A 19492-nucleotide genomic window follows, 5' to 3' on the forward strand; every position below is an offset into this window, starting at 1 on the left:
TAAAACTACTCAGAATAGCTCACAGAAGGACAGCAATCCCATTTTACAATCAGTGAATGCAGTTAATGCCTTTTCATTGTCATTTCATCATACCGCAGTATGATAGCATATATAATAATATTAATCCTTAGTGCCTACTGCTGAGAACAACCAAAAATTCACCTCAGATTGTAGGAGAACATTTGAGCTCCAGAACAACCTCTGCTGTATGCTGCAGCTCTGTCTTCCTTACCTTCAGTTGCCTTGATTGTGTAGCCATTCTCTTCATTTGGTGGTACTTCAAGAAGCTGCATGACCCTGTCCAGCAAACCATGGATAATCTCAAACCCTGGGCTCTTATTGTAATAAACTGCACAGAAATGCCTGTAGTTTCTTGCACCTACATCTGAAGAAGAAGGAAACAATTATGTTATCTGGGAAACTTTATCACACTTTCAACCTTGCCTTTTGTAGCAGTTTGCTGCTGCTGTACGACGAGGCACTTGTGGCTGAAAGGAGAAAAGAGTATGCAAAATGGCTTCTCTGACACACCTGCCATATAATCTGAGGAAACAATGGGATTTCTTTAACCCACTGGACTCTCACAGTCAGAAATGTAAAGAAAGAAATGTAAAGAAAGAAGGCCCTGTGCCTTGGGCAGGAAACAGGGTTGTTACATACAAGCATCTTCTACACAGTGACAGGTACCAAGCATACGTGTTAAAGAAATTAAAAACAGACTAGCCAAAATGTAAATACACAGTAAGCATCAAGAAACTTGTGATGCTGGTGGGAAAGCTAAATATTTATAGAACTCAGCTGCAGAATAACTACCAGTACAAAACAACTAGCCCACAACTTGAAATGAGTAATAACATTAGCATGATGATCTATGAAAAATCTAAATTCACCCAGGTTTCCAAATCACAACTGATGCTTTTCATGATCATCTTGGACATCCCCACAACCAAGTGACTACGAAAAACGTGCTACATTGCACAAACTCAAGACTGTGACGCAAGTGTCTCCCACTTTGGACAGTTCCTTAAGTCAAAACCCTGCCTTCTCCCTGCTGTAAGTTTTCTTACATTATTGATTTAATCAAAATATGTTTTTCTTTTTTAAACTTTAAAAATGAGTATGTGGTAGCATGTTGTTATACTTGTACCTGTAGGCTACACCATTGCACTCTCTAGGACTACTGTGGCCTACTTCAAAGCTTTACCAATTATGGGTTTCAACATTTTCACTTTTTGAGAGGAACAATCTAGGAATAGAGTAACAAGTCTATTGTCGCAGCTGCCAATTAGTAGCAGTGACATTCAAAATACTGATTAATGCAGTACTCGTTTATTGCCTTCAGGTCTTTACCTTCTCAAGGTTAAAGTGCAAGCATGTGTTCAGCAAGGTTGGCGTATACAAGGGCAAAGTTTGCTGAAACCAGGGAAGGACTCTTTATGTGACTGTCCTCTTCTTTTAAACATTCACATGCTTTGCCAGCATGTTAAGTATATACATTGCATTTCAGTTTGGACCAGACCTGCACTTCTGAAGGAAATCTCCTGATCATCCCTACTTACTGTGCTCCTGTTCACACTGTAAAGCAACCCTGCAGCATATAAACCAGACTCCTTTCACCTGCAATTGTCAGTACAGGTGTTCCAGAAGGGCACCGGAATAGCTTCAACCATTCAAGGGCATTCAGCATACATCATCAGACTAGAGCTAGTCAAAAGGACAGCTTACATGCATATAGCATGGACTGTGAGTCATCAGCTGATCTCCTTCTGTACTGCACTTCTTCGTAATATTGACACATAGTGCAACAAGTTACAGCCAGATTTTCACGCGTAGATTTCTTCCCTTTCTAGAGAGTCCTCTGGCTTCTGTAGTCTCCTAGTTGCTCATGTCTAGATGGACATTCTCATCTTTCTCTTCCACTTAACTGTGATTAGATATAGGGAGGAAATGTATTTACTGACAGCAATTGCATTCCCTTTAATACAAAAAACCACAAACAAAAATCCTTCTAACCTATAAATACTTGTAATGTTTGAGGTGAAAGAGGGAGTAAGAACTTCTTCAGTGGTCATCAAGGAATGAAGAAGGAATGAGTAAATAGAGCAAATCTGTCTGGTCTGCAGGTTAAGGTAGGGCAGCACCATGTGACATAGTTGTATGCATAGGGATTTCATATTTCTTTCCAGAAACTACCCAAAAGAAAGGCACATGAAATCAGGTATATGCCAGGGTGAACTGGGTTCTTTACACAGTCAACCTATGTTCATGCTGAGCATGTCGGGACCTCTGGTCATGAAACATCTCAGCTGGACTTAGTGTTCCCAGGAAAAAAGGCACTGCACTGCATACTGCTCATAGAAAGTGCGGTTAAAGATCCCTATATGGTTAGTGACTTCATGGCAGTTACAGCTGCACCTGTGGTCTGAACCATACTTTGACATAGTTCTGGATATAAGTATCAGAACTGAGCACCTCAGACCTCAAGAGACAGTTCTTTTCTACAGGCATCAATTGTTTGCTGCTGCATTCAATACAAGAAATAAGGGACATCAAAATAACAGGAGCTAAGCTCAAAACAAGAAAAGGAGTGGGTTCTTCAGGCAGCATGGAGTTAAGTAGTGAAACTTCTTCACCACAGGATTTTGTGAATGCTAGAAGTTTACGTGGCTCTGAGGACACAGAGGAAGTTCAGAGGAGATAAATTTATTACTTCTTACTACAGACAAAGTACCATGTTTGAGTTGGGAAATCCCTGAGCTGCTCGTGGCCGGAGAACAAGGGAGCACTCTGAAAGTATTATATATGTGTACCCGGTCTTGTGCTTTTCCCTTGTCAACCACTTTTAGCTAGTGTTACAGACAGGTTATTGGGCTAAATGAGCCTTTGGTCTGACCTGCCATAGCTGATCTTTGTGCTTGATGTACAGTGAGCTTCAATACAAGCAGAAACTTTAGCACTCATTGAGTGTTCCCTGAACTGTTAATATCTACCATAAGAAATTAGAGATTATTTCGAATTAAATTTACATCTTGTTTATTTGCTCCAACTAACCATTTAGTAATAAAATATCTGTCAAAAACTAAACGGGAAAAAATTTACCAAGTGACTAGAAATGCATGGATTAAAAAGGACTGCAAAATGCAGGAGCAAGAGCCTACACAAAAGATGAGAGCACAGCCTTTTTGAGCCAAGAGTCATTCAAAACTTCTAGGGCAGCAACTTGGCAATACAGCTGTAAGTTCTTTCATCAGTCACTGAAAGCTGAACTTACTGTGGCAGTAAGTCTGCATTTGTCACTCAGGATCTTTTTCCTGTCATTGTAATAATTTGCAGAGTTAATTAATGCTGGAGAATCCAATCCTGAAGTTAAAATGGCAACACAGAAAAGTAAAGGCTACGGAGAAAATAGCAATAAATCCAACATCTGATTTCTGGTCTGCGCATGCTGGCTGTTCAGTCCCATCATATCTATCTCTGCTTCCCAGCTCTACTAAGATACTAATCAGTAATACAGTCACGAATGGTGGATAACTTATTTTCGTGTTCTATTGAGCAACAGAAAAGAAGAAAATGTTTTTCCCTTCCCTAAGACAGCACGTTCTTTGGGCTAGACATTCAGTAGAATGATTTCCTTTTTTTTCTGTGAGTCATTATGCTAGCAGAATTTGTGACAACTATCCAAATTTTAATTTCATTATTATTCAGATAATCAATGGTGTCTTCAGATCACTATTCTTAACTAAATCATGAGAAATAAACATACAAAACAATTTTTATACCTAGTGTTCTCAACTGTAGAAATCCTTGGTAAAGGAAAGGATGCATTTTCAAGCATTCAAAAAACCTGTGTTATAAAAGTTACTTCTTTACAAAGTTGTATTACAACACAAGAAGTTAATTCACTATAGGCAACAGGAAGAAAAAAAGAAAGTATTAGGAACTGTAGGCAAAAGCTGGTGGATGTTAGAAATGCTTCAGTTCTTTATAACTCACTTGAGATCTCTTGTGTCATGCCATGAAACATTTCTATTTTTTAAATGAGCCTGCCAAATATGTCAACCTAGATTATATATATATACACACACATATATATTTCTGAGACTTCAAAGCACTTCCTGGGGATGCTGCTGAAAAACAATCCAAAGGATGGGCAGCTGGTTAGGAATATGTGAGCCAAAAGAGTGCAGAGGAAGATAAAGCAGTGTTGTATGCTGCCCTCTTCCAGATTAGAGATGCTTCAGAAAAATGACTTGGTGAACTGAAAGGGGGCACCTGCTCATTTAAACTTGTATCTTAGCCTCACAAAAATCCAGAACTATTTTCTGCATATAACCACCACTTCCAGACAGTTTGGGAAAATGCTTCAAAATATGGCAGCAGCTCTACTCACAAATGTGTACATTGTGCCGAAATGTGTGCTACCATGTTTGCCAGATTCTCCAAGATAACTGGTCAGAGGTGATTTTCTAATGGATTAATTTATTTTGTTGTGGTAAGGGAGAGAAAGGGTATTCTTCATTAGTACTGGTGGTATAAAGTGATGATTTATATGCTGAACTAATGTAACTATCCTACCAGAAGTGACTATCTAGTATTACAAGTTAACCACACAGATGCTGTGTAACATATTCAAAATAAGCACATTTCCTCCTGCCTTGAGAAGAAACTTTTCTGCTCAGATTTGGTTCCATTTATTTGTATTAAATCTGGCACATGTTTTGCTAATTTAGTACATCAAACCTTTCTGCCAGATATGTCTGAAGAAAAATATGTTCAGTTCACCTTGGTAAGCATGAGTTCTGTGTAAGAAGGTATTTTATTAAAAACCAGTGTGTTTGAAAGAGCTAGGTTCATTCACACATGAATGACTGCAAGATGCCATTTCAAATACAGTTAATGTCAGTACTCTTTGACCCATACTTTTTAAATTATTAATTGGAAATCCTGCATGCCAAAATCATGAAATAATAAAATTAAATTAGTCAGTCTGATGACATAGGCGTTCTGCAGGAAATCTCATTCCATATGTGAGAGGACAACCCCACATTTTTCAGTGGCTGCAGAGTTACCAGTTATTTCTTTCTCGCCGCCCCTTTCAAACTGTTTATCAGGCAAGTTTAATTTTGAAAGTAAATTTGGGAAAGACAGTAGTTGTACTAAACACAACATTAAAAACAATTTCAGATACTGTTTACAGCCTGCAAGTGCTCAACCCATGAGAGGGCTGCCCAAGAGCATAGGGCACAAACCTGCTGCCTCAGAAGTCTTTATTCATCATTATTTCATCTATTGCAATGATTACCATCAAAATGAAGTACACTACAAAATCAGTCTTTATAAAACTGTTAAGCAGCCATCCACATAAATGAAAGCTTTCAAGAGCTACAGTTAACACACACAAAATAAAAGTAACAATTTAACTTGCAAATTTTATAAATCAGAATAAACACACTCCTTAGTCCAAGATAAATAGCCCCACTCTTGGTTCTGAAGAATGCTGATGTTATTCTGCCATCTGTACCATGTTTTTTGCATTCTAGCTAACTGCATGCCCAACAAGGAATGAGCTGCACCACCAAACTGTCTGTATTTAATAAAAAAAAGTCTACATGGTTTGCTAAAACGGCTTATTTTGCTTGGCAAGGCTTTTTTTTTTTTTTTTAAAAAGTAATCTACAAATTAAATTCACCACCAAAGCAATTTACTTGCCATTTTGTTTATGCTTTATATAAACCTTTGTTTTGCAGATCCCAGATACCTTTAAACACAACCACTAAAATCTGAAACCAGATAATGAAACAACAGAACCATTTCTGCTGCTGAATTTAAAGTAATGTCAGCCTTTTTCACTGAGGCAAAACTTCATTCAGAGTTGTAACTCAGTGTACGTGCACTTTTCCCAAAAGCTGTAGCTTGTGCGCTCCTTTTCCCCAATACACCATATAGAAATAAATTAATCAGTAAATTTAAAAAAAAAATTTAACATTTAAAAATCCATTTTTACAGTTCATTTTACTTTGATACATTTTTCTAGATAAAAAAGATAATTTGAAATTTTGATCCTGTAAAGTGAAATCAGTGCAAAGAGGTCCCGAAACACAGGAAGGATTTCACTGAAGCTTTTGAAAAGTGAACTAGCTGCTTTGGCTGTTTCATGTAATACAATTAAGGTCACAGAACAATTCAAAGGCAGCCATGCTTTCTTAGCATAGTTGGATGAAGTGGAAAGATAAGGAAAATCTTTTATAGATGAGAGAGGAAATTTTATACTGTTGAGCTTTTTATTTAAGTATACATTTTTATACACAGACGTGCTCCATTCTTTACCCTGTATCTGTGCTACCAATCTATTTCTTCATATTGGTTGTCAGTTTTCCAGAAGATAATTTTGGAGAACAAATACAAGCAATCCTGTTTAAAGAAGATGGAAAGATGGAAAACGGATTCATGTTGAGACACACTGACCCCAAAATTTTCCTCTGAATTACAGCTGTCCAGAATAGAATCTGTCTGCAAATACAACCTGCTATTCCCAGGCTCAAGACGTACTGCTTTTCAGTTGGCACAGCACTGCACATCTTTGAGACTGCAGCAGTTTAAGCAGGCTCTAGTACTGTAATAGCAGCATGCCTTCGATATTTACTACTTTCCAAGGTTTGTGCCACTTGATAACATTACCAGCAGGTAGTTTCTCTCATGAGTTACACCCCTGATAAGAATACAAAGGAGCACTACATTAAGAGCAAGTAAAAAGGGGTGCATCAACATAAGCAATTTAGAGCAGGGTTTCTTGGTGCAAAATTGTCTTGCATTTATCCTTGCAGTCTTGCAGTATTCTTAACAGATTTTAAGGGATATTTAGGTGCCTAAAAATATTTGCAATGTACCTACTTGCACTTTTGTGAGAGCATTTAAAACGGAACCATATCTCTAGCCACTCTAAAATGTAGCCTGTTATGCCAGTCTCTTAACTCTTGTGCTATACACATAAATAAACCTATGTAGTAAGTAATGACTATTATGTTTTTAAAGAAATACAGATTTACTTACTATTACCATTTTGTATGTAAACATATTTCCATTATCAAAGATTTTGAGGAACCTTCTCTTACCTGTATTAGGATCTTTTACTACAATGTCAGAAATCTCAAAGAGTTTGAGAGGCAAGGGCATCTTTCGGTTAGCAGCAATAGTTTTCAGTAGCCCGGGAAGGAGGGTTGTACGTGCCACCTGCAGGACAAACATGGATGCTGCAAGTGAAATACCTTCCAAAATAGATAACGTTAGGTTTCTTTATTTTTTGTTTTGCTCATTTGTAACAAGAGTTTAAAAGAGTCAGGTGTAAATACTGCACTTATCTCTTCTGTTTATGCATCTTTGCTTTAGAATTATTAAACTTGAAAATGTACATTCTCTGCATGTTCTTTATACTGCATTTTCTGAAAGAGCGTATATGTGAGCTTAAGAATAGGTATCATTTCACAGATGCTTGAGCTACAGTGCAGGGTAGAAAAATAATATAGAAAGAAGTGCAAAAAAATTCCCATAAATTTAATCTCACTTATGCAAAAGGTATTAAGTGTTATTTTGGAAATATTAAGTGCTATCTGAAATATTATCTTGATACCTCCTGACATCAGCCAATGATATAGGCAGAACATAAGTAACAGAAACATAAACATTCAGATTGCAGTTGTGGACAACATGAAATACACAGAAAACGTATGCAAAGAACCAAGCAAGAGGCAATCATATTACTGTTCTTACAGATACATTCACATATATTTCCTGTGTTCTCCCTTCAAATACCTCCTTAGAAGCGCACCATTTTAAATTTTTTTTTTCTAACTGGAAGAGTCTGATTCAGTTAATCTAATGGAAAAGGGATGGAGCTTGACTGCAGGTAAAAAGTTACCATGTGCTCAGCCACAGTTACTTCTTATCATTGGTCATGCAGCATTTCTGTCTATTTACCTTTTCCTAACCAATAAAGAGTTCCAGCTGCACACTCAGCTGGAATAGGGTCCCTGGCATCATCCTGCCCTTGTCTTCTAGCAGAGAATAGGGGATGGGGAAAAAGCCATCCTGAGAATGCTGTCACAGTTAACATCTAAAGCTCAAAGTTTATAGTGCATCACAAAGAGTAATCCTTCCCAATTTTCAGGGAGGCCTACAGATTTTGAAAGACTGAGGCTATTTTTGCCACAAGGAATGTTCAGCCAATAATGTAACAGCTTAGCAGCATTGCTACTGCAAAGGCCTGCAGTCTTTGAAGAACAGGAATCTGAAATTGTACCTGGCTGGAGGGGCTGCCACTTTTTCTCGTTTTGTTCACACTCAGTATTGTTTGTTTGTGGTACATTCTGTATTGCTCAGTTGTAATCACCATGCCAAATGATATATATAAACAGGTGATAATAGCCTAAACAGATTACAACAGTGTCTTGCATGACTGCTTATTTATGGTACCAAATAGAACAGAAAATACATGAAGGTAACCCAAAATTCTGTTCTTCAATCTCAAAGCAGCAGAAGACTGTTTTCAGCATTAGAGATAAGATCCAGAAAGGTATTTTAGATGCTCAGAGAAATCAGACTTACTGAAGAAGATCTTGAGGGGAAAAAACCCAACAAATCACAAAACACTAATACCCACAAACTGGTGAAACTTTTCTAAACCTTTCTAAAGCGTGTTTACCTTTGTATTTCTTAGGTTAGAAACAAAAAAGCCTCTAAATTTACCTTCCCTGTAAAGTAATGAAAGCATCTTTTTAAAAAAACACTCTCTAAAAGAAATGCAAAAACTATGGGTACACTTTCAGGTATTTTCAGAACTGCTGACAATACTGTACTTGAGCTCTCACTCTCTGCTCTAGCAAAGATGAAATGAGCTAGAAATGGGTATTAAAATACTTAAAGAGCAAAACAGATTTTTTTTTTAAAAAAAGGAAGAGTAATAATAGTTAATAATTTTTTAAAAAACATATCCAGAGCTCACAAAGTTTAGAGATTGCCAGGTCTAGTAGTTCCACTTATATTGAATGGCTTTTCTAAATGCAGGAGTTGATCAATCACCTGGGATTTTCTATAATAAGACAGCTCAATTTTGCCACTTGCTGTCACACAGAGCATGGTATTTTACGCTATTGAAAAGCTAGTAGTATTTCACACTGAAAAAGGTATTTCTCAGTGAAGGAGTAACAGAAGACTACCAAGTTTAGCACATAAATCTGCACATCCTCTTCAACGCAGGAAAAGTAGCTCTATATTTTATAAATTTAATTTCCTGTTGGTTCCTTTCTCTCCTCTTTAAATACAGAATCTGTGACAATGTTGCTCTCAAAATTTGACCAGAATTATCTCACCTGAAATTCTGCAGTTTTGGGGTTTGCTATGCGCACTGCTTTTGTTGCAGAGATATCCATGCCAAGTTTATCTGCAATGTCTTCTTGAGAACACTGAGAAGAAGAGACAAAAAACTAGCAAGGTCAAGTAGTTAAAAGACAGTAAGCCAATGATAAAATTTTATATCAAGAATGAACAATGCAATTGTAGCACTTGCTCCAAGGCCCTATAATATTATGCTCTCATGTGCAACACCTACTCATAATAAAAACTAAGCCCCAGTCTTAAGACTAAGTAGGCAAACTGGTTTATCTACAAATGTTAATTACTAACAAAAATAAAGCTAGTTAAAAAAAAGCAAATGTTTGTTTAGGCTTCTGTCATGGATTGCTGTCATCTGTTTTAAAAACAGAGGCTCACATTCTGCCCCCTGACTTGCAGTGGGTAAAGTATTTTATTCTGAAAATAGCACTTGTAAAGGGACTGGTACCCAAGCTTTCTCACGAAGAAAACAATCCCTTAGGGGCTACTTAGAGAAAGTAAAGTACTGTCTATGAAAAACAGGTCGTATGGCCAAGCCTTCAATTTTCACAGCTGCATAAGATTCTCATAGTTCATTGTTGTTTTCATTTTTTTTGAGTTGGAGTATTTTTAAAGCCCTTATTCTCAAGGTGTATTTTTAAGCTGGTCAGTAAAGCAATACACATGCACTTTATCAGGCTCAGATGATGTCTGTGCACATACAGCAACAGATGCTACTGATAAGATCCACACTACAGATTTCCAGAATTTATAGCTTTATTAATGTATTAAAGAAACCAATAGCAGACTGGGCATGTATTTGAGGATTTGCTAGTGTACTGCAGTCTTCCAGAGGTGTTCCCTTTGCGTTGGCAGCACTCCAAAAAGTGTGTTGATAGACCAAATGTGAGGAAAATGAGTAGATGATACCATCTGAAAAAGTGGATTATTGAATAATAAAAAAAAAATCTTAAATGAATGCTGACCTTAGGAGGAGAAAACTGTGTTAAAACAGTTAAACACAGTTTAACAGTTAAACTATGGTATGTTACTGTGATTTAACTAAATCATTTTGGCTACATTGGAGCTCCTCATAGAAAGGAATGTTATTGTGTAAAAGTATAATCTGGGGCTCAAACCAAGAAACAGATTGTATGCACAAATACATAAGCAGTGTTTGTCCTGTAACACTAGGCTACGGAATCTTGTAGCCTAAATGGTATTTTTCACAGTCATAGGCCTCACATTGGTCTTTTGATACCGTGTTGGTGACACAGCAGACTGTGGGTTTCATCATGCCACAGCAGAAATACAAATATGTAATGTGATACCATGATATACTGCATGATCTAACAAAATTCTGCTGTTGCAGTTCATAAGGGTCCTCAGTTGTAGTGATGTAATATATTCAATGTTTTTAAGCATATTACCTATTCAGTGCTGAAAAAATTGAATTATATTTATTAATGAATAAGGAAAATCTATAAAAGCTTGACCATGTAATACATATTATTTCCCCAACATGGTACTACCACAGGCAGTCTGAGTATCTTTGTCAAATACTAGCGAGGCAGGAAGTAATACTAGTTATTGTCCTGGTTACTTAATTGAGTTAATAACAAAATATTAAAGCTGGAATATATTTTTCAGGCTTTAGAATTAGTCCAAATTTTGCTTTTGAAGCTCCATGAAATCTGAAGGTGTTAAAATTTTATTCAATCCATATGGATTACTAATTTTGGTTGCAATACTTGAACTTTCCAAATGCGTGTAAGTGTTTTAGGAGCCTGCATCACTGTATCTTAAAATCTTTGAGTAAGTTATCAAAAAATGATCTGTGATCAGATAGCTACCTCTTAAAAGGTTGTGTACGTTCAGGGATGTATATTTCTGGCCATCTAGCAAGTTTTAAGTTCAGGAAAAGGTTGAGAAATTCCGCAGAGGTTTTAATAGAATATGTGGTGGTAGCTCCCCATATGCTAAAATGCCCATAAATTGCACTTTAAGGCAAAGGCTTTAAGCAGATCTTGCAACAGAAAGGATTTTCTAAAATGTATAGTGTATTTTCAGTAGCTGACTATGCCAGTCTCCACGTATGGACAGTTACCACATACATTTGGAGGGCACAAGGGTGTACTTAACTTTTTTTTTTTAATAGTAGTAGATCAGGTTCTCTGATCCAGTTCACAACTATGGCAAAGGGGTATGAACAAGTGGCCATCACAAAGATGGCCTGCTAAACATTTTATTTCAACAAAACAACCCTGCTGCAAAATTTCAGTATTAGAAATTATGCCAGCTGTTAGTACTGGAGTGGAACATGCTGCTGCACAGTCCTAATTCTTGGTAAAAGACTACTGGCATGGCTGTAACAAATAATATGAATAATACCTGCAACCACGAACAACAATTACTCTTTTTTTATTTGTTCTTCCATGCAAAAAAAAAAAAACCAAACCAAAATACCTGTGGTGAAATTTACAGAGGAATTTGTGTCCCCTTAGCATGCATTGTAACTTTTTTACAGGTATTCTTAAAATAAACTCTTTGCTAACTGCATAACTACATATCAGCTTGGTATCTAATGCATGGAAACATGAGAAAGTGACAATACTAAAAAGAGAAATAGAAACAGGGTAATCTCTAAACTGTAGTAATATCCACCAGAAAGTACTAAACCTTTATGTTTGTTTTCCAGATTATCAAACTATGATGAATTTCACATCTGGTGATCAAAATCTCAAGAAAGACTTGCTGTCTTACAATTTCATCCTATCAAGTTAAACTAAAAACAGTACTTCAGCAGCTATTTTCGCTTCTATACTTAGAACTATATGCCACATTAACAGTGACTCATTCAATTTCTCTGAGCTACAAACTCACAAAATACTATAATTCCAAAGCACTAGCAAACAATCACCTGCCAAAACAGTAACGGATAATACTGGTACATTTATACAACAACATATCCTCAGACCATCCGCTGCAGTTTTGGCTGTATCACTGTTCCAACACGCAACTAAGAAAAATAGGAAATCAATATAATATACCAGGGCAAAAGTCAGTGCTTCAGTGAATCCAGCAGCTGCCAAGTCCAGTCTCAGAAGTTCGGTGAGCTTATTGAGGGGGAGCTAAAATGAAACAAAAAAGTTTTCAACTTCCATCTAAAAACATTTTTCTGTTCTTTCCCAAGGTGATTCCGCCTGTTACATTATGGTGAATTCACTAGGGAGGTACTATGCTTGTGTGCTTAAAATTTTTGAAAGCATCAACCAGCTGCCTTTAGGCTTGCCTGAGGATATGAATCTCCCAATTAGAGATTTAATATGGGCTCCCTACTTAAACCCTGTCTTTTTTCAAGTACCAGCAACCACTGGTCTTGGACTTATTCAAATCAGTGGAGCATCTGTTTTGTATCCTATCCATGGTAAATACTTCTTAAGGCAAAGCATGTCAAAATATTTAATTCCTAGGTTCTGTTTTCCCCAAAGCCCTTCTGGCATGCACTAGTCATTTACCGACAACAGAGCATTTATTTGAAGGGGCAATCTTACTTGATTAGCTATGGTGTACGTTTTCGGAATAGTCATCTGAATGTTGTTATAACCATAAGCTATTGCTGCATCTTCGACGATATCACATGCATGGATAATGTCCGCTCTGGTAGGAGGGATTTCAATCTCTATATTGTTCCCATTCCCTGTGACGTGTGACTTCAAACACATCCTAGTCAGCAGCTTTGCAAGGCTTGATGGAGTTTCACTGAAACAAAACAAGAGAGTAGTAATTTATGGATCTTGCAATATATTGACTGGCTTTTTAAAGTAATCAATGTTTACCCTGCATTGCCGTATATCCTGAAGAATCTCCAAGTGCTTTATGGACTGTACATAGACTTAGCATTCAATCAGAACCACCTCAGATTCTGACTCTTGAGATGGTAATTTTTCTTTATTTCATAACGGTTGTGTGAGGCCATAAAGAATCATTCACTTTCCTTGAAAACAGAAGTCTTACAGAGTGGATCTAATTACCCAAGATAACTCCTGAATTCTTGATAAATTAAAAAAAAAAAAAAAAAAAAAAAAAATCACATGATGTAAACATTTTTAAAACAATGCAATAATCAATGTTTTCTAATACGTTTTTTGTTATTAATGGAAACTATGTTTTCATTTGCAGCAACACACCTGATTCCTATTTTCTTGTTAATGAGCTCAGGTTTCACCTTCTCTTTTCGGTAAGCCAGTTCCTAAAAAGAAAGACAAAGCTTTTCAGTGTACAAAATGCCTGCCATTTCTACCTAAGAGGATTCAATTTTGACATCTTAGTAATCTAGCTTCTTCTAATTACAATACTGAAATGACATCCACAGAAGACAACTGTGGAGCATTAGGCTAAACTTAATATTTTAAGGTAACAGGATTCTTGAAAATGTGTTATAGCATGTGATGCAAAAGCTGTTCTTGGTTAGAAGGCTGAATGCAGCATGAAATCCCTGTTGAAACTTCTGATAATTTCTGATACATGCAAGTAACAAAGTTGCTGAAAGTTTCTAGTCACCAGTTCATCCTAAGTCAAAGCCCTAAAGCAGTCAATGGTCATGCATGAGATCTCATGGTCTAGTACAGATCAAATGACTTTTAGGAGGAAAAGAAAACTTTCTGTTTCTGTATTGGCACAGAAATATCTACAGGTATTTTACTTAGAAAGTTTGCAACATATTTAAGAAAGTTATTTTGTATGGATTTACTTAGATATACAAATCCTTAAAAACCTTAGCATCTAAAACTTTAGGGACTTTTTGCTCTATTTTATCTAGGGAGCTACGTTGGTTACTGCAGAGATTTCTGTTTTGTTGGATCTCTCTTCAAGATTCTAGGTCCTTCCTCTGCTAATTAAAGCTGACATGGCTAAAAGAAAAAGCTAAAATACACTAGAAAAACCCTCATTAAAGTAAGTTTCTTTCCCTCTAAACAGTTTGTACTTGCTTGATACATCTGATTTTATGAACTCAACCAGATCTCTGTTTGTCTTCAGTTACTTTCAGGAAACAGGAAGAATTGCTTTCTTTATACTTATTAAGAGAACAAAAGAGTAAGACTCCACTACTGCAAAGAAGTCTGCCTGGGACTCTGAATGCAGGCAAACCTGCACTTGAAGTCCACATCCTGCCTTATAGACCTTTATTTAGTTGGGAGTCTATAAAGTGAAAGACTGAAAAATCCAGCGTTACAAGGTTACTTTAACTGAAGGGCATTAAAGCTTCCAGATCTGATAAGTAAGTTATGCTGAGGCTGATTTCAGTTGTCCACTGGTTTAAGTCTGAAGGACCTCTTCCTGGCATTCATTTTCCTTGATTTGGAACACGTAGGTTTTAAAGGCTTTAGACACAGATTATGACCTTTGATTACAATCTTTACTTGTTCCTGAAAAAGTTCATATCACGTGAACTCTAAACCACCACAATAGCGGTTATCACTTGTAACTCTAAACCCTACCCTTCTTTTTGGAGTATCGGGCTATGTCAGTGAGACTGTATTTTAGCCTTATCATAAATTATTTTTTGTGGGGCTAGAGAAAGCCCTGACTCACTAATATACAGATAGTGCCAAGCTGAGCTTTTACACTGTACCTCAGAACCTGTGTATACTGTGTCTGCAGAAAAAGAAGACAATGACACTCTTACCAGACTTTCTGTAAATAAAATCCTTTCCCCAAGGATACTGAGATATCATATCACTATGCTTACCGGATAGATGTGGGTCTTCCCATTAGGATAAACTACTTCTGCTGCTTCAACACTTAGAGAGAAAGAAAAACAGAAGTAAAAATGTTTTTAACACATGGCCTAAATGTAATGTCTCTCTGACTGGAGATTTATACTCACCTGAATGGCTTCTCACAATATTCACTAAACATCGTGACTATAATATCAAGAACAATTTTTGCCTACAAAATAAAGATAATAAGCACATTGAAATCTGTCATCTACTTGTGCTGAAGTAGACAAAATATCTTAACAAAAAAAGGGGAAAAAAAATCTTGTGTTATAGTCTCTTCATTCTATTCTATTTAGTAACTTAACAACCAAAATCCTTGCAGTCTAGACCACTAGATTTAATTTTAAAAAATGTTTTTCTTCTGCTGCAGAGACATTTATGCAAAAACTTGAAATCTTTGGTTTTCAAGGTTCTGAAGCATTTGTATATGTTTGCTAAACTCTTTTCTGAAGATACACAGGGTCTTTATTACCAGTTGGAACTGGGTCTTCCCAACCTTCAGTCTAATTAGTCATTTCACTGAAGTTCAACTGAAAATGTACAGGCTGAAGGACGGTGCACTGTTTAGTAATACATTACCAAATAACCTCATCTGCAAAATCTTTTGTTTTACAGTTAATATTTTAAGAGATTAGTATAACAGAACATAATCATAAGATTCAGATCAACTTCTTAATCTACAAGGGTTGGTTTTTTGATGCCTCACAGTATAATTTCCTTCATGTAAACAGAACAGCACTCTCTTTATTTTTACTATCAAGGCAAGCGGTAGCAAGAAGCAGTTATTTATTAGTTTGCTTAGAAGCCACTCCCAATGTGCAAATTTATTTGTGTTGTTAACATGTCATTGTGTAGTAGGGTAAGTTAAAAGTGTTTTTGCTCTTTAATTGTCAAGATACACACTTCAGGGAAACTATCAATGAATGTACAACCTATATGTAAGAACAGGCAATTATAACTGCTAGGCTTTCATGCTTTGGCTTTGAGTTACAGAATTTGCATATGGAAAGACTTTGATTTGACAATTATTTGCATAGCATCCCTGCTTGAAAAAGATAACTAAGAAGAAAAAAATGTTGTCTTCATTCCCTCAGCCCAAACTTTAAGTAGGAGACAAAATGATTCTTTACAAAGAGTATTCTGGCAAAATAGGCAGTCTTAGTGAATTTCACTCTTTTTGAAGCCTTTCAGATTTTAAAAAAATGCTCAACAGCAAAAAAGCCCCTAATATCCTTAAATTACTTTCTCATACAAACTGAACACTTAGTGTCAATGTAAAGACAGAGTAAAACCAAAATCCAATGGAAATACAACACTGTCTATAGAGCAAGCCTAAAACTGTGTTGAGGGAATTCCACATAGCCCTACAACTTATCCTGTCCTTTTGAAATGGGAGGTTGGCTCCATAAAGTAAATGCCTGGCTATTGTAGGTCTTTGTACTGGAGCCCTATCACCCAAAGGGAAAACAATGATATCACAGCATATCAAAAGCAGGAAAGATTAATTTACCTTTGTAATATCTGTGCCTGTACATTCAACAAACACATTTCTGGTGTTTACACTTATTTTTGTATGATCTCCTAAAACATGTGAAGACAAAAACATGTTAAGAAATGTTGTTATTTTTCTTGCAATGACACTGATACTGACTTCTTTTGTGATTCAGAAAGATCATTGTCATCTTCTGCAGCTTAAAAGGCCACTGTCTACTGCATCAACATTCACAATTCTTACCAGAATAGAAGCTCTTATTATTTTTAAATTTATGAATCAAAAAGAGGAAAAAGACAGACGAGACTCACTGACCAGGTTATGCTTTACATGGAAAGACACAAATCTACAGGTATCTCAGTATCCAGCTGAAGAAGCAAACTAGCAGAATAGTGGCCATCTGCTGGTTGCAAAGTGGTTCTGCACTTCCAGAGCATCTCTCCTGGCTTTAGTAAGACATTTGGATTTGATGTGTGATGTGCCTAAGAAAGCATCCTTGGACAGGAATGTATAAAATAGTTTTTAAAAAGTGATTTAGACCGATGAATATCCATAGCTACTTCTGTGAATAAGCAAGATATCTTGACACCATCTGCTGATACACTATGAGTTTGTCTACATTAGTGACTCAGGTCCTAGTATGGGTTCCATCTAGGCATGAACTTGCTTTGTGTCTGTACTGGGAGTCATGAAGTGTGCACTCAAGCAGGTCACTGATGCACTCAATCCTGTTTCTCATCTGGAAGAAGCAAAGTAGAACATACACTTAGGGGCATCACCTGAAGTGTTTCTCTTGCAAACTGGATGCAAGTACCCCAGTAGTTGGTTCCCTACAAAAGTGGGGTTCTGTTAGTAAGCCACAAGCAATCTAGAGCAGCTGTACAGAAAACTGCCTCGTATTGCTTGTTAGGTATAGATGTGCAGTGCATACCTTGAATGAATTTCATTGCTGATAACTGTGCAGCACAGACATACACAGTCCTAGAATTGTATGGGAATGTGCCAAATCCAACCTCTTTCTCGCCTTTCATTGCACCATTCACTAATGCAGAGGCACCCCACAGGAGGCAAAGGGAACCACACACTTGGATACAAATGGGCATTCTCGCTTCCTTTGTTTGACCCCAAGCAAGTCATTCAGATTCTGTGTTTTAGTTTCCTACCTGAAAAACTAGGTCACAACTAGACTGAAAGGTCTTAAGACTGAGGGATGTTGTATGCCCTTCCCTTTGATGCTGTGCTGTACCTCTTTGCAGAAGGAATGTATTCAGCATTTCTGGACTCACTTCAGAGCAAATATAACCTTTCACTTAAGTGCTTGTAGATAATCCAAAAAACCAATACAGATGTTTACATTTCATTATCTGTTTAAAAAGTACCTTTACCCTGGAAACTTCTCTCAAATACTGTTTTTTATAATAGAGACAGGTATTAAATATAGCTCAACCTTTTAAATAGATAAACTGTAAACAATATGCAATGTTTATACATGGAACACTCCAAAGTTGGAATAAGCCTAACAAAGAAGAATCAGATACAGTGGTTGACACCACCTTCAATTTAGAACAGTTGTTCTTACCAGTCCCTGCCACAGAGTTTGAGCTGCCTTTAAGATCTGGATTAGCTGTCTAAGATACGGATAAAGTCAATCAGGAAAAATACATCCAAAGAGATTACCCTGCAAATTTTATTGGTCAGTGTAGGGAAAGTTACTGATTCTTGACCTAAATATATATTGGTATACTGAAATATCTTTGTTAAAGAAGTAATTCTTGCCATGTCATTAATTGGCTTCAGTAAACATGGTTCTCAAAAGTCACTCATAGTTTCTTTTGCATTCAGAGGAAACCCATGTTAGAAACAACGCAAAAAAGTCTAGACCAATTTATTCTTCTTAAACCATTAAAGTCTTCTGGAATCACTTGTGTGATGGCAAAAGGATCCAAAAGAACTGGTTCACACTGCTGTTAAATACACTGGGCTTAAGACCTAGGTGAAAAGTTCCCTACTGTGACCACATAAAATTGAGTACAAAGCAGACTGTTATCTGACAGCAGTTACCAGTTTACCAAATAATTTCTTACATGCTTATTTTAGCTAAATGTCTGATGAACAATATTTATGTATGCAAACAAAATGCTTTCCTAACAAAGGTTCCTGACACAAAGAACTTTTCTTGAGTTCTAGAAGGGTATGAAAAGCTAAATGCAGAGGTTTGCAGTGGGACTTTTACATCCTCTTGGTGAGGATAAGAAAAGAGGAACACTAGCAGCCTAGGGAGGGAGCAAAAAATTTGGCTGCATTTAAGCTGAAAGAAGGGAAGAAGACTATATGAAATTATAAGTGAAACAATTTTAAGAAAACAGAATAATCCTTATTACACATCAATGTTTCTGTTAGACAATCTGACTAACACACAAAATAGCAGCGACAGTATAAACTAGTCATAAGTAATCTTACCATTGATGATTGGTGGCATGGACAGAACAACACCGTTGCTGTCATAAATGACAGGATAAAGTGGCTTGTTTTCAATTAGGTGTAAATAGTGCCGAAGGTGGCTGTCAGTCTGGAGAAACAAAGCACAACCTACATTTCACATCAGCTCACTAGTGAACTTCCATAGTGCCATAATCCTTTGCTGAGACATTAACGAGAATTTTGAAAGGGGGAAGGATTGGGCTTAGAGCTAGGTACTTCACTAGCAAAAGCTGTTTGCTCTCAGAAGCAAGAAAACTTTGAAATGAGAGAACTGGATTTTTGGCTTTCTTCAGAAGTGTTAAAAATTATTTCTTTAAGGATTCTCTCAAAGATGCATAGGCCATGCTGTCCAAATAATGCTCTTGTTCAT

At 36.7% G+C, this 19492-nt stretch overlaps 1 protein-coding gene across 2 annotated transcripts in view; it reads right to left on the reverse strand.

Annotated features, from left to right (window-relative positions):
- Positions 1-19492, reverse strand: part of FARSB (phenylalanyl-tRNA synthetase subunit beta) — a 41482-nt gene that overhangs the window by 16495 nt on the left and 5495 nt on the right. The window contains exons 7-16 of one of the 2 annotated variants that reach the window (XM_069792101.1): positions 19102-19210; positions 16660-16730; positions 15257-15318; positions 15119-15170; positions 13557-13618; positions 12921-13128; positions 12417-12497; positions 9366-9458; positions 7113-7230; positions 233-385 (exon numbers count right to left, since the gene is read on the reverse strand). In XM_069792101.1, the coding sequence (XP_069648202.1) occupies positions 233-385; positions 7113-7230; positions 9366-9458; positions 12417-12497; positions 12921-13128; positions 13557-13618; positions 15119-15170; positions 15257-15318; positions 16660-16730; positions 19102-19210 (1009 nt within the window). The remainder of the gene's footprint in view (positions 1-232; positions 386-7112; positions 7231-9365; positions 9459-12416; positions 12498-12920; positions 13129-13556; positions 13619-15118; positions 15171-15256; positions 15319-16659; positions 16731-19101; positions 19211-19492) is intronic. The other variant, XM_069792102.1, reaches the window with a different exon arrangement.

Source organism: Haliaeetus albicilla, chromosome 9 (genome assembly GCF_947461875.1).
Source record: "Haliaeetus albicilla chromosome 9, bHalAlb1.1, whole genome shotgun sequence".
NCBI classification, from domain to species: domain Eukaryota; kingdom Metazoa; phylum Chordata; class Aves; order Accipitriformes; family Accipitridae; genus Haliaeetus; species Haliaeetus albicilla.